This window comes from Balaenoptera musculus, chromosome 7, assembly GCF_009873245.2.
Source record: "Balaenoptera musculus isolate JJ_BM4_2016_0621 chromosome 7, mBalMus1.pri.v3, whole genome shotgun sequence".
NCBI lineage: Eukaryota > Metazoa > Chordata > Mammalia > Artiodactyla > Balaenopteridae > Balaenoptera > Balaenoptera musculus.
In genome coordinates, this window is record NC_045791.1 from 74,944,224 (window position 1) to 74,971,578 (window position 27,355).

General features: G+C 38.7%; 1 protein-coding gene across 1 annotated transcript in view; it reads right to left on the minus strand.

Moving 5' to 3' along the window:
- Positions 1–1,070: 1,070 nt before the first annotated feature.
- ANKRD44 (ankyrin repeat domain 44) overlaps positions 1,071–27,355 on the minus strand; it is a 325,239-nt gene continuing 298,954 nt past the window's right edge. The window contains 11 exon segments of the mRNA XM_036857992.1: positions 1,071–5,310; positions 7,695–7,749; positions 7,752–7,788; positions 8,658–8,740; positions 10,704–10,786; positions 11,593–11,738; positions 12,758–12,841; positions 19,283–19,370; positions 22,732–22,948; positions 24,548–24,665; positions 25,716–25,803. Of these exon segments, the coding sequence (XP_036713887.1) occupies positions 5,063–5,310; positions 7,695–7,749; positions 7,752–7,788; positions 8,658–8,740; positions 10,704–10,786; positions 11,593–11,738; positions 12,758–12,841; positions 19,283–19,370; positions 22,732–22,948; positions 24,548–24,665; positions 25,716–25,803 (1,247 nt within the window). The 3' untranslated portion in view covers positions 1,071–5,062.

Consider the following 27,355-nt stretch of genomic DNA (forward strand, 5'->3'; position numbering starts at 1 on the left):
CCTGCAGTCTAATTCATGCTTTATAGTCTTCAAGACTGAAAAACACTCAGGTTTGTAAACTTGAATAAGGAGTAGGCAAGGCAGAGTGCAAAACCTCCCTGAACATCTCTAGCAGAAAACAAAAAACAAAAAAAATCCCACAAAACATTGTATGGCAGGTCAGCATAGAGGAGAGAACATCTATAGGCACAAGTGTGTATTCAGATCACTAAGTACACAAATTTGAGCAATTATATAACTTCTCTGGGATTGGATGTTTTCATGAAAAAGGTGGTGATGGGATTGGGCTAGACTGTGAGAACTGCTAACATTCTAGGACACTGTGATCTGAGGAACTTGGGAAGCCACCCCCCGCCCCAAATCTCTTTCTCATCAGCTGGAAACCCCATAATTAGGGAGCTGTTCCTTAGTGCTTCTAGGGACTGTTCCTGAGTTACTACCCAAGGGGAGACATTTTGAATGGTGAGACAGATGGAGAAGTAATTCTATGGATATCTTTAAAGACAGTGCTGAGAAGTAGGGTCTTGTGTTACTACAAAGCAGTTGAAGAATAGTGGTGGCAGCAACAAAGGTAACATGGTTGATTTCACAATTTTGAGGACCTATTAGGTTTCTTCTTTTCTGATATATGTGATCTACAGAGTTAATCACATTTCCCTCTTACTTTGGCTGTAAGGAAGTCTAGACCAAATTCAAGTTCAGTTACAGCCACTGCATTAAACTTTAGGATTCCCATATTTGTTTGAATTCTTTTTCCTTGTCCTACTTTTTCTATTTCTAGTTTCACATGTCCTTGTTGCAAGCCAGCTTAAATTTTTATGGAAAAAGTTGGAGGCATAAACAGATAAAACAAACATAAAATATCTGTTTGAAATTTTTTGCTCTAATTGTGATTATATAAACAGAAATAGAAAATATGGAGATACACTTCTATCTTGATTATTTTCAAAATTTAAGGTTATTTGCCCTTTGGCAGGGGGCAAAGGTTTAAGTTAGCAGGATAACTGGTAAAATTAGCATAACTGGAAAAATTAAAGACAACACAAATTGCAACAATATTTGTACCGCTTTTATTTGTAAAAATAACCATCTGAATGCATTTCCATAGTATATTACAGTTAAGTACTTCATTACATTATTAGCATTCAGTAGTTGAAAAAGTATTAAACTGTGCTTGAGAAGATTCAGATTGGTTCAAAGTCATTTCCTCATTTTTACAGTCATGGCATTTACCAGAGTCATTCAACTCCAATTTACATACGAAAACATTACAGACAAAAATCCCACTGAAATCATCAAACAATATTTTATGCTGTTACAAATATGTTATGCAAAATATAACACTGGCACCAGATTTGTATCATCGCGCTTTACAAAGATATATTGCACATGCTAAAGCATAAAATATATAGACAAAACTACCAAACAAAAGATATTTGCATTGAATTTTTAGATCACTGCATAAGAAACGCTTAGAATTACATTTTATACACACACTCAGATTGTCACTATCTTAAAATGCTCTTCCCCTATAACACTGACCTATGGTTTACAGTTTTGTAAAAAGAGAGCAGTTTAGCACTGCAAAATCAAACAATTCCTATAGAAAACTTTGCATCTTCATTTTCATTTCAAAGCAGGTAAAAGGGGAAGGAGGAAAAAGACACTTTATACATTCAAAGAAAGGCTGAAATGAAAACTCACTGGTATTATATTGCTCTGATAACACTCAAATGAAAAAAATACCAAACATTTCACAGAACATTTTCAGAATATACAAATATAAAAAGGCACTCTAACTTCATATTACAAGACAAAAAAAGGGATGAGTTCTTCAACCAACACAACAGATAAGCAAACCTAGTTGCTCAACAGTACGAAAAATTACTAGTGCAGCAAATCCATTTGATGTTCTTGTCCTAATTTCATAATAAAATAATAAACCAAGCAGCTGTTTACTGCCTAAAGTACCAAAACATACTATGGTGCCCTTTTAGTAGTGATAAATAGAAATCCCCTGAGCTATTTACTGTGGAATCATAGCAGATTTTAGGCAATTTGGAGATAGTAACATATTTATCCAGGATAGGCAGACACCGGCGAATAGGTAAGTGCGATGAAACATGATCCCCGCGGCTGTGGTTAAAATACAGTCTAAAAAGAACACATTAAGGTAAAAGCACAATGTTTTCTGTTTTTGTTTTTCTTAGAAAGCTATGTGGAAAATCTAGCTTTATTTCTAAGAGATGTATGTGAAAAACAGAACTCATAGTTTTTAAAGTCGTTTCTTAAAGGAAAAAAATTGGTCTGGGGAAGAGGGAGAAAGAGAAAGAGAGCAGGGGCGAGAGATGGATTCAGTGAACAATTCATAGCATGATTTCATTTTGCTCCTTTGTCTTCCTTCTTTCTAGCAGTGAAAGAGTGGGGAAAAGTCAGAACGCAGCTCCGTGGAGATAATGTCGCATGGCTGCCACTGCTTTGCCGCAATGTTTCTCATTCTCTGTGCTACTCTACGGGGAAGAATGTTAATGCTGCTTCACCATTAAAGCAGGCATCGCATATCCTGCTTTAAATGCCAACTGAGCAAGATTTCCATTCACTTCTAGAAAAAGACTCCGCAGTATATCATGCTTCTTCAGTGTTAGATCTCCCTTATTTTCAGGGTTTTGGTAAAGATAAGGTCATTACTGCTCATTAGCAATTTATCCACTTTTTCGAAACTCATCTTCTCGAAACAAACAGAAAGGACAGAGGAAGGAGGGGAACACACCACCAAGAATTAAAAAAGCAATATGGTGGTGTCAAAATTTTTCAATGAAATTAATACCAGTTCTTAGAAGTCCTTTGAACAAGTTCTCATTTGTGAAGAACCCAGCATGAGTTTTTAATTAAATCCAGGATATTACAGAGTAAGATTAAAGTCTTTTACAATTAGATGAAGTATATAATACAGTATCTGTATTTGATCCAGACATGATAGAACACTGTTTTAAAAGTATCTCACATATATTATAAGATAGAAATTTTCAGGGTGAAAATGGAATCGATTATAAAATGTCAGCGAGCACTACCTTAATGCAACATGTTTCTTTCCTGTCTCTTCCTCAAGTGGAAAATAGCATGAGCTGGTGATTTTTATTTGTCTTCTTGGTACATGTGCCCACACACTGACATAGTTTCCCATTAGGTTGCTGGGATCATGTGAGATTTTCAGCGTATTCAGGATAATTTCTATATCTTTCTTTGGGCCACTTTTGGGCATATGATCCAGTACACACTTCAGTTTTCATCTCGCAGAAGATCACAGGACCGCAGTGTCTTTTAAGCTCTGAGCTGGCTACACACGGGCTGAGCCACGGATGTTTTACCCCTTTCCGACCGACGTGGAAGAACCTGAGGGTTGGCTGGAAACCTTAGGAGTGGAAATGCTGCTGGGCTTGGCCCCAGGACTGCGGGCCAGCCCAGGGAGAGTCCTGTGTATTTTCCGGCTTTTTCATGATTCCAAGTAAGACAAGTAGGAATTAAAACAGAGAACAAACAATGGATGTTTCCTCGGCATTTGTTTCATTTCAAATAAATACAAACACATTTACATCAAAAGTATATGAACATTTTCTCTAGTTTGGCAAAAAAATAAGCCGTAGTCAACACATTATCAGTTACAAATGTTAAGCCATCAACTAGAAATCTGTGTCATAAGAAATATAAAACACAACAAAGACTGTTACGCAAAAAGATTACATTTTAACTCCATAGAAAAGCTATTTCAGTTCTCACTTCCACTTCGAAGGAAAACAATTTAAATCTTCCATTTTAGACTGAAGCATTTTGGTCCTCGTGGATAGCTGGTTGACGAACTACAGACATATATATATATATATAAATACATACATATACGTGTGCATGTGTATGTGCATAATCTAAAGAGTCTCATTCTTCTTTTTGTACAGCTATTCCAGGTGTGGAACGGGGTCCATTTGACCTAGAAGCTTTGGCAGAGGGAGCAGACACAGTATTCACTATGGTGATTTCATCATCAAGCAACTTTAATTGGCCTTAATTTCCACATTGCCCATTTCTACATCGCGTTTTCACTTTGTTCCCTTTTGGAGTCACACTTCCACTCACTGGGGCATGACTTTGACCGAGAAGCTCATTTAACATTTTACTATTGATGAACAAGACTGATGGTTCTTATGTTTTCATAAAGTTAGTATTTTGATTTACAGACAAATTAATAAAGGGTAGTTTCATATTATATTTGCATATGTCTCAAAGTTTTGGTGCAATATAATTTTCACCTGAAATGTTACTGGAGAGATTTGGATTCGATCACTCGGGTGAAAATTAGTCACAGGCTTGTTATGGGGATCACTGAGTGCTCTATTTATGTTACATGAAGAAAGCAAGTTCAATTTCCAGTGAACTTTTCCCTTCATCTGGCAACTTTAACAAAAATCCTCAAAAAGAAGTTCTGGATATTTAAGTGCTTACTATAGAGAGGATATGAATAATTGGACTCCTTTAAAAAGATTATTTCTGAAGATGAAGGCATTATTTCTGAAGATGAACACCTCTACCTTTGGCTTCTAGTAAGGAAGTAAACATCAAAGTGAGAAGAGGTTTGAGGCATTTCCTACCCAGCCATTCTCTCCCCTGCTGGGGGACATGAATGTCATGTTGATACACTTCTGAGAACTCACTGCCGAGTGAGTACACGAAAAAAAATCTTTTAGAGACCAGTTCCCTCTCAGTTGCATTATCCCCAAAGACAAAGAATTAAATGCATTTTTTTTATTCCTTACTTAAAATGAGAGGTAGACTTTCACAGAAGTATCTCAGATCTAAGGAAAATATGAAACAAAGCAAAATCGAGGCCCATCTGTGTGAGTGCTTTGCCCTACAGCCTAGCTGCCTTCCCTCGGTTTAATTAATTCCTTCTCTACTGGCTTCTGGAAGCTCGGGCCCATCATAATACTTGAACACAACATACACCTGGAATTCAAGCTTCTTTCCCTTCCTCCAACATGGGTGATCAAGGTAAAGCTTCTACAGTCCAAAGTCAAAATGTTTCCGAATCAGAATCATTTTCATTGTACCCATCCTCCGAGCCTACGTTGTTACTGCACAGGCTAACCATGCTACCCAGGTTGGAGAGGGTCGTCCTGCTCAAACTGTCTTTTTTAAAACAAACGAAGTTGACAGCCGTCATGGCACTGGAAGGAGAAAAAGTCATCATGGTAGCCAGAATGAGGGCCAGGCAGTCAGCCACGTCTTTGTTAGGAGCGCAAGCCAGGGCCGGGGTATGACCTGGGCGTAAATGCAGACAAGGCAGTGGTTAGTCCAGGCAATCCAGAGGTGGTGTGAGCATCCCACAGTACATCTCGAACGACCTCACACGCAGAGATGTATGTCAAGTTAGAAAACATGCCAGGCAAAGGAGTTATTTCCCACAAGTCATGCTTGGGGTGAGGCTGGAGGGGACTGGGAGTGGGAGACATTTGATGGAAGGTTTCGGGTTTTTTTTCCTGCTTACATGACAATGACAAGCATTATATTATCTGAAGTTAGGCAGAATTTCAGTCTTCATCTAGTGAACAGAAACACGAGGGGACGGGGGTGGGACACAATTCCACAAAAAAACAGCCACAGGACAATCAGAAAGATGTTTCCACCTGCGAGCACACGCACACACCATGCGCTTCGGGCTGGGGCCAGAGCACTCTCATTCTGAGAACAATGACTTTCCACTGTAGGTAATCGTGTGTCAGATTAGAAAGGATGTCAAGAATCAGATGTCTGTAAGAGTCAGTAACACCGTTCTGTCACTTCATATGTACTTTATATAAAGTATGCATAGGTAACTGGTTCTGGAGAAATGGAATCATTTGAGTAGATCAGACACAGGAAAGCACTTGTTGTATGTGATGAAATGTACTATCATTTAAAAGAAACTTAAACAGAACTTTAAGTAATATCAACACCACCAGCCAAAGTCCCAAGTCCTAAATGTAACAGATGTGGGGAAATTGCTATTTGCCATAGAGTTGTCATTCTCTGCCATTTGGACTCGATGGGTCCAGTCCAGAAAAGAAAACTATCTCAACTCACGAAGCAGGTGCCATGGGGAGGTAGATAAAGTCTTTGACTCCATCTACCCTTATTCAACCTTTATTCTACTGGCTGGAAAGGGGTTCCAGCCCCTTGTGCTGGCTAAACTTCCTACTAACCACTCGCTCATTTATTCAGAGGCACTGGCTCAATAAAACTTAATTTTTTGCTGTATTGTTTATCAGCACTTGACCTGATTTCTGCTCCTCTCCTCCCTTAACAGATGATTCCTCTCCCTGGTATGAAAACAAACAAGAATGGACAGATATCTTAACATTCCATTCCACAAAGGTCCGTGATGAGTAAAGGAATTAAGATTGTAGTGCTGTACAAAATTGTCCCAAATGTTCCTAGACCTTTGGGATGTAGCTAAGCTCTGACACAGGCTGCAGTTCTATAGGCCTGGGGTTCTTGTTCCTAAGGTTGCTGTGAGCTGGACAAGCTTCAGATACAGCAGACTTACACTAGTTTATTCTGGTCTCTTTAGTCATTTTGCAGAAAAACTGTGGGCCTCTGCATGCCAACCCCAAGGTGTATATATATATATATATGGTCGTGATAAGGTATATATATATATATATATATGGTCGTGATAAGAAGGTGAGGGAGGGTGAGGCAGGAGGACCAAGGAGATGGAGTAATAGAGAACTTTCTGCTCCTCCTACATGAGTCAGGTTGGGGACAGAGCGGGGTACATGCTAGGATAAATGGGGCTGCAAAACCAAAACTAATAGGAGTTAGCTAATGATGCCATATGGCTGCTTACTTCTGAGAAATAGGCATGAGCTGCTAATTCCAATACCTGTAATAAGCAGTTAATTGAGTTATGTTAATACATTTTAAAATACTTTAATTAAATGCTACAATTAATGCCACATTCAAAAAATTACTTAATTCATAAATATCCAGAAGTTCCTCTTTTGCTCCCCAAGATTAAAAGGCATGGTAGTTTAATACAAAATTCTAGTATTCATTAGCTTTCAAAAGTTTTTAGGAAGCAGAGTAGAAGCTTCTGTTAAGAGTTAGTTCATTTAGAAACGGAACGTGCTATAGATCAGAAGAAGCTCTTAAGCCTAAATGTTAATTTAAAAACTTTACTCATGTTCCCCAAATATCCATACTGAAAATATGAGTTCTGATCTGTCTTAAAAAAAAAATAGTAAGAGGTTTGATCTCAGAATGAACTGAAATACAAAGATTTTTGTTTTAATTCGAGCCCTTGAGCATGCACTCATGACATGTATGATCCCTAACTCTTCAGCATATGCAGTTAGAATTGGGTTTGAATGCCAAGTTGAAAGTTTTTGAGTGTGTCTAACATATTTTAACGACCGCGCTGAGGAGTTTGAGACCAGCTGCTGACATTACATGCACATGGAAGGCACTGGGGGGCTGCAGGGAGACTATATGTCTTACAACGACAGACAGGACAAATTATCCTTGCTTGATTGCTCACACACAGGGAACTTCAAGGGGAAGAGAGTTCTCACTGCCTTTTTATCTAGCTCCTGGCTTTCTCATTTTCCTCTGGCTCACCGCAGGTGCCTGGTACCTGCAGTAATGGCTTACTTTTTCTCACTTACCATTTTCATCTACAGCAAGTACGCAAGCCCCTTTGGCTAGCAGCTCCTCAACGACTACCCTTCAAGCCATTGCGCGCAAGCAACGTGGAGGGGTCTAAAAAGACAACAGCGAGCATCAACTATGATATATATTTGTGTGAGAATGTGGCATTTGGGGTAGTCTGAGTGGCTAAAAGGAAGAAAAGACTTGAGAATCTATAAATAGCACATGAATATTATTACTTTTTCAAAAAAAGATATTTGTTCACCACATCTTTTCCAGGTGCTAATGATCCAACTGTTCTTCCACGTTGGCCCAAATTTCTCTGCAGATATTACAAATACTCTACACCTCAAAAACCTTAGTGACAGGACACAAGAAGCCAGAAGAAGAACTCAAGCTCTGGTGTGTTTTCTAGAAGGTTCTTTACCCCTTGCTTTCTAGGTCAGCATTTGAATCACTGTTTCACACAGTTCATCAGTATGACTGGTATCACTATCACCCATATTACATAATCTTAAACCTCCTGTTATTACTAAATACACTAAATGATGTTTTATTGAATTTAGAATACCTTAAAGAATAATATCATACCCAATATATTCTGCTATGCTGCTTAAGAATCTTAATGAAAAAAAAATCCTAATATTCCTTTGCCCTTAAAACGAATGCATAGGTAATTTCCCAAAATGGAAAATGAAGCAGCTTTCGGGTCTTTCACGCTAAGGATTACACTGAATTATATTAAAATATAATTAAGAAAATAGCTTAGAAATGCTTCAAATGTATTCTGGGAACCTGATTTATAAAACTTGTTTTCCATTTATAGTTATGTGACCTTAAACTTCACGAAGGAGAAGCCAGGTCTGTGTCTTTCACCACTGCGTTCCCAGCTCTAGCCTGGCATACAGCAAATTCTTATTGTTTGTTGAATAAATGACTATGAATCTGGGACTTAGTCAAACTTTAGTAGCCATACTTACGTCTGCAGTGCATTGTTTTTTGCATTAATAAGGCTCTCGTCTTGTATCTTGTCAAGTATTAACAAGGCACATTTTTCATGACCCTAATGAAAAAAACAAAAGATAAGAAACATGGGACAGAGATACAGAAAAGTTCTGGAACAATCACTTCATTATGCTTTAAATTTAAAATGTATGCCCTGTCTAATAACAAAATAGGCTATTTTCTGAGTAATTCTTTTTTTCTTCTGAAAGCAAATGGTTAAACAGCCTTAGATTTTCAAAGATTCTAAATAAGGTCTATTAGGACTTGATTAATATAAATCTGATCTAAAATATTGTTATTTCTACGATAACTTTTAGAATTAATGTCCAGAGAGCTGAAGCAGAAGCTAGCTCAGCTAGGTCAGCTGGTAAACAGAGAGTAGAATTAGGAGTGTCCTTTAAATTCTTCAACAATGCTTTTTAAACACAAGTCAAGTCCCATATCCTTCCTCAAGCCTTCAGATACCACCTCAGTGATCCTCTCACTGGAATTCCCATTGTATCTGTTATCTGTATCATTCATCATCACTGGCTTGCCTTATATTATGAAGAGAATCCTTTTCAGGAAAGGTCATTCTTTTCTTCCTCATCCAGAAGATACCTCTGTATCTTATGACTAATGATGGTTGATAACTTTTTAAAAATCAACTGATGAATCAGAGACACTTTCACAATTTCAGGCCTAGTGCCCTGTTAAGGGGTCGCCACTTCTTAAACCCTTGATACTCGAAATGTGGCCCACAGACCAGCAACATGAGCTTCACCTGGGACTTAGAAATGTTGAATCTCAGGCTCCCATCCAGCCCTCCTAAATTAGAATTTGTACTTTAACCAGATCCTCAGGCAATTCATTTGCACAATAAAGTCTGGAAAGCACTGTACTTACACTCACAAAAACACAAACCTTGAAATGAATTTCATGAACCTGAGCACTTTTTGTGGTTTCCAAAGGCTTCTCAGAGCATGAAATGAGAAAATGCAACCAATGAAAGGAATAGCTGAGACTTCTGGTACCACTGGGTATAGATAACACCTTTAATACTACAACTATATTGAAACAAACCACCATCACTGGTGATAACTGGCATCATATTATAATGCCTTATAAGAGAGACACTTACAAAGGTAATTTTAGAAGTGTCCATGGAGTTTTCATTCTGATGTACTGCTGGCGGAGGGTAAATGGTTGTAACCTTATTATGGGGCAATTTGGTCTTAAAAATGTTCATAGCCTTAGACTCACTAATTTCACATATAGGAATTTATTTAGATTATTATTATCTACACTTAGCATTATTTATAGCAGCATATATTTGAAAACAAGTGAATGTTTAACAATAGGGGATGGGTTGAATAAAGGATGGCACAGCCCTAAGGCAGAATACCACACATCTTCTAAAACATTATAATATATGATGTCTAAAAGAAAGATATTCATAATATATGATTCAGTAACAAAAGCAGGTTGTCAAACAGTATGATCCCACTCTCATAAAATCATATATTTATCTTTTACAGAAGCAGGAAACTTGAGCTATATGTGAACACGAGGCTATTAAAAAAAACAAGCACATTCTTTGCATTGAACTATGCACCAGAAAAAAGGGGAGAATAGAAGCATACATGAGTACATTGATTTGCCTCATAGGAGAGTATTTTTTGGCTGTGTTATTACAATGTCTTCACGTGGAACAAAATGAAAGCATGTGGAACTGATAACTGAGCTCCTAACCTGTGTTTAAAAGCAAAATGTGGTGCCACAACCATGAAGACAGATACAGTGGCAGCATCAAGCCAGACTGTGGCAAGACTTCAAGTGGCAAATGCCATGAAAGGCATAGCCCCTCAACCCTTGTGTGCGCCTGCCCTTTGCTTCCCTCCTTCAGTTCCACTGAGAGTGACAACAGACATCTTAATTAAGAGCCAGGATACACACTTCTGAGATAGATAGATTTAGGTATTACTGTTATTATCATTATTATTATTATACTAAATAACAGTGTTGCAAATTCATTTACATACTTTACTACTCGCCAAATGTAAGGGTGTGTTCAAGTCCTTATCCTTTACAGTCAGGTCAGCCTGGGCACTGTTCACCAAAATATCTGCAGAAAAAGCCAAAAGAAAGTTACTCAGACTACATGTTAATTACATGCATTTTGGAGAAGTTACTACCAAAACAATAACACATTTAAATTTGTACAGCTCGGGCTTCCCTGGTGGCGCAGTGGTTGCGAATCTGCCTGCCAATGCAGGGGACACGGGTTCGAGCCCTGGTCTGGGAAGATCCCACATGCCGCGGAGCAACTGGGCCCGTGAGCCACAACTACTGAGCCTGCGCGTCTGAAGCCTGTGCTCTGCAACAAGAGAGGCCGCGATAGTGAGAGGCCCGCGCACCGCGACGAAGAGTGGCCCCCGCTCGTCGCAACTAGAGAAAGCCCTTGCACAGAAACGAAGACCCAATACAGCCAAAAATAAATAAATAAATAAATAAATAAATAAATTTATTTAAAAAAAAACTTTGTACAGCTCACAAAATCATATTTAATATTATTAAAGAAAAAAGGAGCAATTTATTGCCATAGCTGTTCTATTCAAATCCAAGGTCCATAGGCATTAATTTTAATTCCCTTTACAATTTTGTTATGTGCAGATAAAATGATCCCGTTGTTCTATTTGGTTTCTAAATGTTGAGAGATTTCACTGCGGAAAGGTTGGCTCGGTTTGACAAAGTCCCTCAATAACCAAGTTAACAGGGGACTGAAGATGACTAGCAGGGAGATGAGGTGGCCTAAATAAAACGCTGGTCTTTTTTCACATGTATAAACCAAGAGGATGACCAACTGCTCGATTTTACATGCCTCTGGTCTTGGATAGGCATAAACTCGAAGTCCACAAGTCAAGCACGTACCCACAGCGCTGGCCTGCCCGTTCTCAGCAGCCATCATCAGTGCTGTTTTCCCTGAATTGTCTGTTGCATTCACTTGAGCGTTGTGTCTCAGAAGAAGCTGCAAGCACTCCACGTGATCAGCGAATGCTGCTGCATGAAGTGGTGTCCTAACGATTTAAAGCAAGTACGATTTTAACTTCCTGTAAACTTAACACACTCTCTTTCTATATATGCCTGAGAAACATGTGCGTGGTATCGTCTTAGGGATTTAAAACTTATCAGCTTACAGAAATGGTGATCAGGTTCCCCCAAAGGCCATTCCGGGTGGACACTGAAGTGTCACCGATGTGAACGGCACCACTAGTTTTGTGGGGTGTAGGAAGTGGCCCTGATAATAAAATTAGCATCTTTACTGACGCTTCAATCTTGAGTTCCAGTGACTTCTCTCTCATCTTTGATAAACATACTTCCAAAATTAAGCTTTAAATGTGTAAACAACTGGCTATTTTTAAAAAAGCCTACATCATTTAATGTGAATAGTTGATTTCTTTGGGAGGACAATTTGGCATGATTTATCAAAATTAAACACTATGACCTCTGAACCAAAAAATTCCACTTCTAGGACTTTATCTCCCAGATACACTTGGTCACGTGAACAGACAAATGTACTAGACTGTTCACTGCACCACTCTTTAAAATACCAAAATTTTGAAACAACCAAATATTCTTCAAAGCAGAACAGGCTGATTAAATTATAACATATCCAGTCAATGAAATAATATGCAGCTTTAAAAAGAATATGGTAAATATACATGTTCTGGTATGGAAAGATCTCCAAGATATGCTAAAAGCAGAGCATTTCTATAGAATGTTCTCATTTGCATAAGAAGAATAGAAGCATATATATTTTTATATACTTTTGTAGCTATGTATAGAAAATATTTGGGAGAATATAAAAATTTAGAAAGAACAGTTTAAAGTGGATTTCTCAGTGGAAGAGGCTGGGGTTTCTGGGCTAAGAGGGTAATTTCTTTAAATTATATATCGTTTATTATACTTAATTTTTTAAAACCATGCTTTTGTATTACTTTTTCAATTAAAAAACATAGATGTTTGGCCACTCTGCAACCACAAAGCAGACTAAGATTCATCAAGACAAGAGCCATGCCATCCTGGGATCACTTACCTGCCTTTGTCATCTCTACAATTGACAATACTGGAATCTATGGCCCCAAGTAGCAATGATGCACAATTCTCATGATCATTTATTCTAAAATGAAAATAGATTTCAAATTTTAAAATCTTGCTCTCTAAAAAATTACATATCCCCTCCTACTCCATCTTCCTATGCACTATATGTTTAATAATCTGACACATTAAAAAAATCTGATGCAAATATCTGTGGTCTGTGTTTAATTTACGATTAAAGAAGACAATTTAGGTCATACAAATAAACTTTCTCTAACACATTATGAAGTGGGTAGTCTCTACTCTCAAGAATTCTCAGAACTGGACTTCCCTGATGGCGCAGTGGTTGAGAATCCACCTGCCAATGCAGGGGACATGGGTTCAAGCCCTGGTCCGGGAAGATCCCACATGCCGCGGAGCAACTAAGCCCGTGCGCCACAACTACTGAGCCTGTGCTCTAGAGCCCGCAAGCCACAACTACTGAAGCCCACGTGCCACAACTACTGAGCCCGTGTGCCTAGAGCCTGTGCTCCGCAACAAGAGAAGCCACCGCGGTGAGAAGCCCGCGCACCGCAACAAAGAGTAGCCCCCACTCTCCGCAACTAGAGAAAGCCCGCGTGCATCAATCAAGACCCAACGCAGCCAAAAATAAATAAATTAATAAAAAAAAAAAAAAGAAAGAAAAATCAGAACTGCCTGCCTGATGAACTATTAAATAAACTTTGTATCACCTAAATTGTCTTCTTTAATCATTTTAACAGTTTTGCCGATGAGAATGAGATTCAAAGCTGACTACTAACAGCCTGCAAGAAAGACACACAGGCAAGGTGCCTGCTGAACCCTTTGAGTTCATTGTTCCTCTTGTCATTATCGAGGGCCATGGGTAAGTCACTCTTAGATATGAGCTCTGCTCACTTGCGTGCAGCTTTCCAATCCAAACAAACTTTACCCAAAAATTATTAAAAGAAAGGGTTTATTAAAGTTCCCGGAGAGCTTCTGGGATCCTGGAAAGGTTCTGGGACAATTATATTGGGAGTCCATCGCAGAGGGCAGCAGCCAAAGGACCATCGTGGACCTCGAGGTAGGTCCATAGCATAAACCACTGGGGGACATGGGGAAATAAGATAAGGGATTCAGACTGTCTTGACCAATGGCACATCAAAATCTCAGTGGGCACGAGTTAGACCACTGAAAGCCATTAGAGCATCTGCCACTATGAAGAAATCTTCTCGTGAAAAGAGCAATAGATCTATAGTTAATGACAATCTCAGAAGCCAAAGCCTCAAAATTGGTGGGCACAGATCAAGCACTGAAAAGCTGTTACAGAGCTTGCACCTAAATCTAATTCTCCTGTGCTGGGTTAAGTTGGTAATGGAATGGTTTAGATTGACACTAGGTCACCCAAAAACCTCAAGAAAATTTCTATGCTATGAAGTACGTTGTAAAACACCACAAAATCCCCAACCCAGCAGCACATCTCTTAGGTATTAATTTGGCTCCAAGAAACTCAGGCTTATTGATTTCTGACCAATAGGTCAGAAAATTCCAGAAATTGTGTGTTTTGTGTTTTCTTAGACATTCATGCCATGACTAAAGAAATAGAATCCCCAAGTTTCAAAAAACTGAGCGCTCTACCTTCCAGCACACCTGCTTATTTTGTCTAAGAACTGTGGTCCTAGACGCTATATGTTCCAGTTAGACAAGATTATTCATTTAAGAAGTGCACTTGAAAGCAAGGGTTCCCAAATCAATAAACAGAATGGAATACTTATTTTAACTGGTACGCAGAAGCCCCCAGAAGGCTTCAAGATTCCAAAATAGCCTTACTGAAAGATTTATTGCAAAAGGATAATGAAAAATTAAAGATGCAGAGGTACCTAAAACAAAAGACTATAAGACAAATGTGACCCTACTACTCCCCTCTGCCCTCCTTTACCTGAGTACCCAGGGTCTATTAATCCTCTACCTGAATTGCCTTTCCATTCTGAAAAGGCTACAAGACCATAAGCAAAAGTCTTCTCAAAGTTACTGGCCTTACAGCTGCAACAATTCCAGGGGCAAAAACCTAAAACACTGTTGCACGGTCATCAAAACACCAGAGATTGGTGTCTCATTTGCAATCAACAGGGAAACTGGAAAAAAGATTGCCCTAGAAGGTTTTATGCAAATCCTTGGTTTAATTAAAACAGGCATGTCTTCAGACTTATCAGAATTAAATATAAGGCAGACATACAACTTTTACTCTACCTAGGTTTACTAAAAGTCAAGTAAGCCCATGTTATCTCTGTTACAGAATTTGTCAGCAAGAAAAATAACCTAAGATCATGGTTAGTTGTTTAATGTCTCATGAAATTTTCATGACTAATCTAAACATAATTGTTAAGAACTGTAAATTAAATAGATGTAAGTAAGATAAAAGTTTATAAATGAACTTTTCAACAAGTATGCTTTATGGTATGTCTACTTTAAAGTTTCCAAAATGCTTTTGGTAAGTTGAAACCTTAAAGCTACACTGAGATAAATTAAATAATGGATATTCATTGAATATCTAGATCATTTCCAAATAAGATAAAATACTGAAACTTACTCAACATAAGTTTATCCACTTTTGGCTTCCTTTTACAGAGGACCTAAGATATTTGGTTCTATTAGTAAACATGTTTTGTGCCATGCTGAAAAATTTACTATAAGGAAGAATATACTTTAAAAATTAGGAAGTGTATTCATAAATTTGCCAATCCACAGAGTGCTACTGTAACACAGCCCACAATTGCTTATTTCTTAGTTTTAAGATTTAAAATTAAGGATTCTAAGGGTTAATAATTTTAGTCAATTAAAACTAATTAGAAATAAGGGTGAAAGAAAACAACTGTATATGAAAAGTAGGTAAGAAAAGTAGAATATATTTTTTGGATAAGAAAACGTATGAAGGACATTTAAGGGAAAAGAGAAAGTAACTTTGTCTTAAAGTAAAATGACTGGTTATTCCAGAATTGGAAAAAAGGGGAAAAATAGGACAAAATCTGACTGGATGTAAGAAAGTTGTAGAAGATTTGTGGAAAGGAATCTTGGAAAAGGAGTTTTATGTGTGGTTGAGTTGGCTAAGATTGGAATGGACTTAAGTTTTTAAAAAATGAGTTTTTGTTTTTTTTTTTAATCTTTATGATCCTCTTTATTTTTTTTTTAAATGTTTTTATTGGAGTATAATTGCTTTACAATGGTGTGTTAGTTTCTGCTTTATAACGAAGTGAATCAGTTATACATATACATACATCCCCATGTCTCTTCCCTCTTGCGGCTCCCTCCCTCCACCCTCCCTATCCCACCCTTCTAGCTGGTCACAAAGCACTGAGCTGATCTCCCTGTGCTATGCGACTGCTTCCCACTAGCTAGCTATTTTACATTTGGTAGTGTATATATGTCCATATACACTACCATATATTCACTACTATACAAAATGAGTTTTAATATCAAAAGTACAGTAAAGCAAAATTAGAATTTGGTTTTCTGTTAAAAAGACAAAGTTTGTTTTTTTTTTAAAGATTACTGGTGTGCTCTTAATAAGAAATTATGAACAAAGGTTTTTCTTTACCTTTTAAATAATCTGCCTGAAAAGCAAAGATTTTGTGTTTCACCAAAATAATTTACTGTGCTTCACACTGACTTTACCCGGTCTTACTTAAGAAAAACCAGTCTTCTCAATATTAATAGAACTAAGGTTTGTGTTTGTTTTTGTTTTTAACTGCTATGTAATGTTCTGTATTTGCCTTTAAAGTCTTTAACTGTCACTTTGGTTAAATGGATAATTAAGTATTGTTTCACAGTGATCTATGATCCTATATGATCAAACGTTTTAAAAGCTTTTGATATTTTGATAAACTTTCTAAAATCAAATTCTAAATAAAGTCTTAAACTAACTTTGGGATTTTTCCACAGGGCCCCTAGAATATCTCAAAAGATTTGTTCTCTTCCCTTATCAAAAGAGAAATGTTAAACTAATTATGCTTATTTGACATGTTAAATTACATAGGAAGCATTGTCAAATAAGAAGTGATGTTTAACCTTCTTAGGTTATATTTGTAGGGGTCTATGTTATCTATATGTGTTCCAGAAATTGTATAAAATTCCTAAAAATCTGGTATGTCCTGGTATAATGTTATCAGTCATAATTCCAGTTATCCAGTTATTCCAGTTAAATGTTGGGTGTCACAGAAATAACCAAATTTTCTTGTTAATTCCATTATAATGAACTCTCATCAGATCTTTAACCACAGGCATTTTTAAGTCTTTTGTCATCTGTAGACAGTTAATTGTTTTACTCTGATGCTTTTGCAAAAGAGAGATTCATGGAAAAGACCCTACCAAGTACTCCTGACCACTGACACTGCTGCCAAATTACAAAGTGTTGAACTTTGAGTGCATATTTCAAAATTAAAGAAGGCTCCACCTAACACCTAGTCCTCGGCAAATGCCAGAGACCTCAAAATCAAATTGACCAGAAGTAGCTAACACCGAAGTAAACTGTTTCCTCCCCAGATGTTGGATCAAGAATGTTTCTTTCCATTCCTCTTCCCCTCTCTGGCCATCCTTTTCCTTATACTTACACCACGGAGGTCTTTACAATTTTTTTATCCACCTTTTGCCTTGCCCTTGCCTGGAAAGATATATCACTGTTCACATATGTCAGGCCATTGCAAAGGGGGCTGATCTAACCTCCAACCTGCTGGATTTGCTACAATGCTGGTGATCCTGTGGTTTTGCCTACAGAAACTTCCCTCTGATTGCTAATGCCTCAGTTTCTCTGGAACGAACTCACTGAAAAAACAATTCTGGGGAAATGGAGACAGAGTCGCAAGAAATATATAAACAGACCAACTGGCTTAAAGAAGTAGGTCCCTCTTTGGGATCACTTCTTGACGTATTTGATTCTAGCTGGTTTGGTTCATGGGGACCCTGGCTTAAGATTGCCCTGCAAACCTTAGGAATACTTTTACTATTATTAATAATAATTATCTCTCTGGTCTGTTGTGTTCTCTCAAGGTTTCAGGTGAGTGTACGCAACCATCAATCAGTCAACAAATGGTCTTTCTCCAACTGGAATGATGAATCTGATATCATTTCCGGTGAAATATATACCGAAACACAAAGAGGCAATGGTAACTGAGAATAACTTACAACACCATCTTTGCTCAAACCTCTTGCTTGGCCAGAGGCTGATCAAAAGGGGGGACTGTCAAATTGATCTTGCATTAACCTTTCCTCAGTAGGTCAGGTGCTGCTGCTCCTGAGAAACCACGTCCGCAAAACGAAACTTAACTTTTAGTTTTCACGTTCTTGTAAATGTTCCATCTCCCTAGAGGTCAGACCATCTAGGTAGCCAGTCCATGAGCACAAAGTTATGTGGGTGATTGCCCTATTCCTATGATACCTCAAATAAAGCCAGATATGTAACCCCAGCCAATCAGCTGGTTTTATTCCTGCTCTTCCTTGTTCCCTATTTTTCATCCTGTAAAAGCTTCCTGTCTCCTGCCCCACTTTGCAGCTCTTTGAACTCTTGAGAGTGGAGACTGCCTGCTTCATGAAGTGTAAAATCAAGTTTGCTTCAATAGTCTTCTTTAATCATTGTACCAGTTCTAAAGGCACACACTCTGTAACCGCTAGCATTTCTTCAGAACCCCCTACTTCGAGGAAGGAGTTTACTGCATGCCACTTACACAAGGCATCATATTACGTGTTTTGGAGATACAACAAAGTGAAGAAGACATGTTTCTTCAGATTTAAAATCACTCCTACTCATAATCTCTTATCTCTTCTTTTTTGATCCACTTTATACCTCTAATATCTTTCTAATCAAATGACCCAGCTTCATGTGAAGCACAGAGATGAGGCAAAGACAAAGCACTCCCAAGTCTTGGGCCCCCAGGCTGTCCATCACTGCCCAGGTGAACATGGACCCCCAGATGAACACAGGCCCAGGTGACCATGTTTCCCCCCAAGCTTACCATGGAAGTCTGTCTCAAAGTCACTGTATTCTCTAAACAATGGTTCACACTATGAGACTGGAGCAAAAATTACGTTTACCAAAAAAGAATTTCAACATTATGAAGAATGGAGAATTACCACATATGAAAAGTCTTACTGGTATAGAATATCTTTCTAATCATCCACAGGCATATGTTGTTAACCCCAACTTATTTTTAGAATTTGGCAGACAGATGTGAGGTACATCTGAAGAACTCTTCATGAGGTGTGTACTGTGTTTCTCTGTCCACCCCTTCCTGCAGTTTCCCTAGATGGTCTGTGAGCCACCTTGGAACCATGGCACTCCACAAAAATTTCCTAGAAAATCATTAACATTATGGACTGCACTTTGCTATCAGACCTATTTGCCTTTAGCAGTGAAATGGAATATATTGGTCTTATCTATAATCTAAAACCTTTTTTCCTTCCCCAAAAGGCAATTTCTCTATGTGTAGTTTAAAGAATTCAAGCAACACCATTAACTTCCAGCATTTCTACTTACATTGCACAGTGCAGTGGAGTGAAGGGATTACCAGTAAATTTTCGAAAACATTTTTGCTCCAAAAGTACTTCTATGCAGTTTTCATTACCTGCAAGGAATCAAAAGAATTTAGGGAGCTTCCAAGAAAGAAACTTTGTTTAATTCAATCTATTTTTTTCATTAAGTATTGAATTCTGGCCTATGAATTTTCATGAATTAGCTGAACATTCATTCTCCATGGAATAAAATTCACCAAATGTCAAAATGTTATTAACTATGTTCACAGGTGTTCTGAGACATAATGAATAAATAAAACAGTGAAGGCCATATGGTCTGGTGGAGAGAAAGAGAAGAGACTTCATTTATAAGCAGAATAATTCTATGTTACTCTCAGCTCTTAATAGATAGATGCCTAACACAGGTATGCCTCAGTTTGCCCATATTTATAATAGAAAGTTTCCCTTTCACCCATATGAATAGGTTCACTTGTAATTATGCACCCTAGGGAAGGGAAGATGTGAGTGATAGAAAATAGTATTTAAGATAATGCCAGTGAAAGGGCTTTGACTGTAAAACACTATATAGTATTTAAAATGGCACCAAGAACAGTTCCTGGCAAATAGTATGCACCTGATAAGTATTTTTTAATAAGTAGATGAGTGAATGTGAATAATTATTTTCAACAAGATGACAGGTAGTTTTCAAGTCAACTGAATTTAAGTTAGGCCCCAGCTCTATCAGCGTAGTTGTTATGTGACCTGTGAGCCTCAGTTTCCTACATAGAAAAACTCAAAGTAGGAATACCTGCCCTATTGATGTCACAGGATGATGGGAGCTTTACTTGATAAAGGACCTAAATGAGGTTTGTAAAGCAATGTTAAATTGTTAAGGCAAGAAGGTAAAGCTATTTGGCTTTGGAATATAGGTTGTTGCCCTGGAACTTCTTCTCGGCTGAGTTCAGTGCTAAATTAGAGTTCTCTTCCGATCTACCCCAAAATGATATAGATTGGACAATTTTAAGTATTAAAATAAAATCAAACCTTTCTTGTACCTATTAAGAAAAAAAGGTGAAACTGCTTTTAGGGAGAAGCATATGAAGTAATGAATATAAAAATCCCCTAACTTTATGTAAGTTATACTGTTTAGCTTTCCAACTATACCCAACCCTCACTCAAACAGTCCCAAACGCTTCAACCCCTTTATTAGTATGAATTCCCCCAAAGTACCTAGCTTAGGGCAGCATATACCCAAACCATTTCTTAGAGACTATATGAATCTCAATCTAAAGGTCTATGTAGGTAGGACTGGGGATCCTTGAACGACTTTCAGTATTTCAAAGTGCTCGGTGAAGGAGACTCTGGGGAGAGGGGAGCTTAAACCTCAGACCTGGAAGACTGCACTGGAAAGGTGAATTGTTTAGGAGAGGACTGCTTCCCCTCTCCTGCTTGTACCTCGAGAGGCCTAAGAACAGAGAGACCTGCCATACCTACCCCACCCAACTCCAGGGGAGAAAATGTGGATTGTGGCAGGTTTTCCACCTGCCATTATAATCAACACTCTTACTGCGTCTTCCCCTTTCTGTAGGTTTTCCAGTGCCAGATAGCTCTCACAGCTTAACTCTGATGGGGGTTAGGGAGACCTCGCCCATGAGCAGGTAAATTAAAAAAGAAATCACAATCCTCCAATGGCAGTGAGGGAGCAAAACAAAGCTGAACAAGTAGAGAATTTGACTCTTATTGAGGTCAGAACCAATGAAAAAAGGAGGACTGTAATAAAAACATAACGAAAGGTATTAAATTGATACAGTTAAAGCACCATAAAACCTTTGTGGACCCAATAATCATAGTTTCTGAGTGAAAATTTTAATAGAAGAATTGAAAACGGAAAAATAAAACAACAGAAGCAGAATAAGAAATATATGGGAAAATATTCATGTACGCTTAGGGGTAGGAGACCTTCTTAAGCAAGACTGTAAACCCAGGTACCATAAAGGAAAAATCTGACAGATTCAACTACATAAAAGTTCAAAAATCTCTGTATGGAAAAAGACATCGTCAACAAGGAGCAAAGACAAATTGTAGATTGACAGAAAACGTTTGCAACACACATAACACACAGAGGATTCATATCCTAAGACAAGGTGCTCCTACAAATGTGTGAGAAAAGATAAACAACTCAATAGGAAAAAAAAATGAGCAACAGATGGAAAAAGTAATTTCCAGAAGAGGAAATGCAAATACATAAATCAATACACTATTAGACAAGGAAACACAAATTAAAATGAGATACCTTTTTTCTGCCCTTCAGATTGACAAAAATTAAAAAGATGATATCATTTTGGGCTGATAAAAGGTTGGGAAAGTAGTTTTATATTCATATTTGGTGGAGTAAAAAATTATGATATACCAAAGTAATATGGTATAATTTATTAAAATTAAAAAATATACGTGCCCTCATCAATAATTTTACTTCTGGAAACTTATCTGACAGAATATAAGGTCCATAATATGAACACACACACTGCAGCACTGTTTATAATAGGAAAAAAACCTGAAAACAATTTGAGTGTTCATCAACAGGGATCTGGCTGAATAAATATTAAATTCTGGTATACACACTCAAGACTCATGCATGTCTATACCTATTTATCTATCTGCTATAAAATACACAACTATTAAAAAGATCAATGTATACTGATACACATTGACTTGTAAGGATATCTGCAATAGAATGTTAAGTACACAACAACAAGAAGAGTTACGGAATGATATTTGTTACATGATTCTAGTTTTAAAAAAATAGATGCACATACATCTGTATTTATTTACATCCTCAAGGGAAAATTATGAAAGATAAACACCAAATTACATCAGAAGGTAAGTTTGGGAATGGAGACAATTTTACTTTAGACGCCTCGGTATTTTTGAAATGTAACAATTAGCATGCATTTACTCTTCTACTCAAATAAGCGAAACACAAATTTTTAAATCTCCTAAGTAGCAAGTGTAACTAAATAAATGGGGACTATGAGACATAAAAAGGAAATACTGAAAGATAAATCATGCATCTACCAGCTGTCAGTTGTGACAGATTATTACATCATATTGTTTTGGTTGATTTTAGCTGTATTATTTTAATTCCTTGTAGGATCCCTGGTTGTCTCATATAGAGAAGAAACCCTGATTAAAACTGGTTATTTCAGTTCATCAGAAGTCCTGATTAGGAGTTAAAGGTTATTGATCAACAAAAAGGGTAAAGTGAATTTTCACTCCATTATGGCATCATGGTAGCCACGGAGGGAAAAATATCAAAAAAAAAAAAAAAAAAGGTATCTTTTTTGAGGTATCTGAATGCAGAAAGATTGGAAACTCTGGTTTACAGATTGACGCTTTGTTCCCACCTCCTCTGAGATCACAGTGGTGTTGGGGCAGGAAGTCTGATGGAATTCAGCCCAGTGACAGTTAACTCACCGTTGTAACAAGCCCAGTGCAGCGGCGTGTAGCCCTGGTTATCTTTGAAAGAACAGTCCTCCTCGGAAAGTGCTATCTGCAGCAGCTCACTCAGCCACGTGGCGTGGCCCCGAGCAGCCGCATAGTGCAAGGGTGTCCTCCCTCTGGAGTCTTTACACAGAATCGACACTTCTTGTTCCAGCAGCATTTGCACACATTCCTCATGTCCTGTCATAATCTGATGCGTCGCAATGAAAAACACAACACAAATCTGAGAAGACTCAGGAAGCGAAGCAGTTGGCTAAGGGAGGCTGGGCTCAGAGTAAGTGGACATACGCCAGGGTCTTAAGGGAAACAGACTCTATCCTACTTGGGAGGAGAGAGGCAGGACAACCTAGCAGGATTCATAACAGAAAGGTCTGTGTGAACACCAGCGTTTTAGAAACGTTTCTTGACTCTCCAAACATAACCGTGAAAGGAATCATGATATAGTGGAAAGCAACAGCTTTAAAATCAGGAAGATGTGAGTTAAATTCTGGTTCCCTCTTATAAACCTTGGACATGTCAATTTGTCTCTCTATGCCTCACTTTACCCACCTGTAAATGGGGATAGTAATAATGACCTCACAGCCTGTTGTGAGGACTAATGAGATATGTAAAGGCTCTCAGCCTGCTGTGCGGCCCACAGGAAGTACCCAAGAAATAAGATCCATGATTATGGCGTTAACCACTCATAGTTCCTCTTCTTTTCATTGATCATGGTGGTCAACACCATCTTCAAATAGCAATTTTCTGATTTCTGCTTTTGTTTCATTTGGATTATTTGACATGCTTTAAAAAACAGTTCAGCAGGGTGTGTATGAAGAATTACCCACAGGATACGTATTTCAGCAGGATACATATTTCAGGTGGGGAATGGGCCTACATTGTATAAAGAACAATTAAAAATAGCATGGCTACTCAAAACTAGGTAATCATTGGAATAAATTATGACACCTGTACACAGTGGAGGATGAAAAATGATAGGGCAGAAAAACATTTAGTGATATGGAAAAAGGTACTTGATACACTAAGAGAAAAAAAAGCAGGTTCCGAATAGCATCTTCAGTATTCTCTCTTTTTAAAATTTAAGGGCTTCCCTGGTGGCGCAGTGGTTGAGAATCTGCCTGCCAATGCAGGGGACACGGGTTTGAGCCCTGGTCTGGGAAGATCCCACATGCTGCGGAGCAACTAGGCCCGTGAGCCACAATTACTGAGCCTGCGCGTCTGGAGCCTGTGCTCCCCAACAAGAGAGGCCGTGACAGTGAAAGGCCCGCGCACCGCGATGAAGAGTGGTCTCCACTTGCCGCAACTAGAGAAAGCCCTCGCACAGAAACGAAGACCTAACACAGCCATAAATAAAATAAATAAATAAATAAATAATTTAAAATTTAAAACAAATCTATATTTAGAAAAAAAGATTGCTGATATATACACCAAAAAGTGGTTATCTCCAGGAGGTGGGATTACTAGCGATTATGATTTTCTTATTTGTGCTTTTAAAAAATTTTTGCAAATTTCCTATGATGTGCATGCAATCAGAAAGAACCAATTCTACCAACAGTAGGTGTTCATGTACCTATTATCACAATCAAATGCGACAACTCAAGAGCGGGACCTAAGAGTACCTGCCATTATTTTACCTTTGCAAAAGATTTTGTAATTTCTTTTTTGGCTGACTGAGGTTAATTGGTTATCTCAGGAAACAATTTTCTTACTAAAAATTCATATGGGCAGGGGAAGAAGAAACAAGCTCACTATGAAATTGCTTGACTAAAGCTGAGGAAAATACACATACCCCTCTGTGTAAAGCTGTGCAGCCCATGATGTCAACAGCATCCACATTTGCCTCCTTTTCAAGTAACAACGAAACAGCATCAATGTGTCCATATGCTACTGCAAGCATCAGCGGGGTTCTAGGAAAAGAGGGAAATTAGGCTTTTAAAAAGAAGATTAAAAAAATACTCATCACTTCCAGTGGGAGGATTTCCCTCTCTCCATCTCTCTGTCTCTCTCTTTCTCAGTCTCTCTCCCCTCTTGACAATTGCTTGATATTTTCTGAGTGTCCCCAGTTTGCTATCTGCTACTTGGAACAAGCTATCTGCCTCTGGTCTCTAATGGCCACATGGAATGGCAGCAGCAGACTGATCAATACGGGTGGGGCACAGGAAGGTCCCACCTCAAAATGTTCATTTGAATTCCATCATTTTCAGAACTATGTAGCACTGACCAAATATCAAGTGAGTAAGGAGTGTGTATATGTAAGAGATGCTCTTGCTTCTATCAGAGCAGCTCTACCTTCATGGTTTTCTATGTCGGACTTTGGCTCAAGATTTTATTTGAACAAAGCTTCATTGCCTTAAAGAAAAGTCAGACAAGCCCAGAGAGGAAAGATCCAAGTGCTGGGATCCAGGAGGTGAGGTTCCAGCTTTGGCTTTGACATGAACTCATATATCTGGGGTGAGTCACTAGTGCTTTATTGCTCTGCCTTTCCTATTTGTAAGAGAAGACTGGGTGGGAGAACGGGCTAACAGATGGAAAATACTCGGGAAAAACAAACTCGGGAAGGATAAAAATATGAAGGATTTTTACAGTGGAGATAACTTCTTGAGGTCTGTCCTATTCCATTATTAATTTAAAAAATGAGACTGTAGCAGCTTCAGAAGAGGGTAAAAATGGATAGAAAGGAACAAAGGAGGGAATATTTTAAAAAGGCCAGAGCACATGGCTACGGACATTAAAAAGTTGGCTGTTTTTCATCAAGATATACACACACACACACATTTTTCTTGGATATACACTCCAGTGCAAAGCCACTGCATTATTCTAGGACCCTCGTCCATGAATTTCACCCCAATATATACCCCCAACCTAGAATTCAGCAGTCAGCCCTCCTAGCTATTTAACAAATTAACCAGTCACCTGCAGTGATTTGAAATGTCAACCCCAAGCGCATGAACACTTACTGTCCTTTGGCATCTTTCACGTCAACCACTTCTGGGTTGTCTGCAATTTCTAGTAATAGCCGCAAACACAGTGTGTGACCATTAATTACTGAAAAAGAAAATAATGGACATTCTTTTAACAGACCACACATATCCCTCCAAAGTGAAATTTATTTGGACTTCAAATGGGTGGTTTTCAATTGTTGCTAACAGACATCTCCAGGTTTCCAGGTCGTGCCAGCTGCTGGGCAAAGCACACAATGTGTATGTTACCAACCCATCTTCCCCTTTCTTCCTATAGGGCACTTTGGTCCTCAACTAACTTTTTCTCCTGGTTGCTGTATAGAGGCTTTTTTCCTTAAACAGGACATCCTTTCTTATCTCCTCCTATGGGACTGATCATCTCTCTCCACTTTCCAGTTATCCTTTCTGTTCCTCTAAGAGAGCCTCTCAATTCTGTATAATCATCCTGTGTCTAGCCTGCCTCCAACCCTTTTTAAAAAGCAGGTCGAAGGGGGAGGAGAAGGCAGAGGAGGAGGGAGAGGAGAGCAAGCGAATGAGGGGAGGGGCAGAAGGGAAGAGGAGCGGGGAGGGGAGCAGAGGAGGGGAAGAAGGGAGACGGGAACAGATCTTACCTCTTTTCCCCATCATTTTACATTCTGAGGTAGACGTTGATGCAGTTATTCTGCTCCAACTGATTAGTGGTGACTTAAAGCAAAACCTCAAGCCAGCAAGGTGTACACGAGCCATTGGCTCACTGCTCATTGATTGACTGGCACTCCCAGGAGACTCACAGATGGACCCCCAGTAGCTGGCGGACGCTTCCATCTGAGTTCCTCAAATCAAAGCCTTCATTTCTCTGCCTTCTCCCGGCGGCCTCCCCCCCCCCCAACCACCCCCCCACCCCATCTCCTCTGTCCTCCACTCCCTTCCAAGCTCTGACTAGGGTGCGGCAGGCCCTCACCCTGCCCCTCCTCACCCAGCTGCCTGGGTAGGGACTGGCAATGGGCAGGAAGTGTGGCCCCAACCTTGGGTTGGCCTTGACCGGCCAGGGCAGAGCCCACACAGGGCAGGGCAAGCACCAGGCAAGATGCTTCTTTTAGGAGCTGCGGTGCCCCAGGGCCCGGAAGCAAACCTCCGGGGACGACAATCCCTGAGGTAAGGTACTTTCCTCCAGCTTGTTGAATGGAACCCACAGCCTTACAAAAGACATGGCTTTCCATTCAGGGAGTAGGATGCGAACAAATATGTTTAAAATTCCAAACGTGACCTTCTCTCCCCTCTGAACAATGAGAACACCATAAAATACATTGCATTAACCTCGTTATGGATGTGGAGAGAGAAGGGAATAGATGCAGCTATGTTAGGTTGATAGAGGCTCTTCTAAGAGCTGCGTTTTACAGCCCTTTTTATTGCATGCCAGTCACGAGAGAAGGCTAATTTAACAAAGACACATTTTTCAGGGACAATACGTATTAGAATTAGCTCACATTCATCGACACCACTCAAATTAACTACAGGAATAATACCCACATTTTGTAGACACTGCATTCAGCTAATGCTCAGCAACATCCCATTTATGTACCTCAGGAGGAAATTTAGTGGAAATATTGTTGTTGCTGTTGTTTTGCTTTTTGTTTTAAAAATTACATTAAATCTGT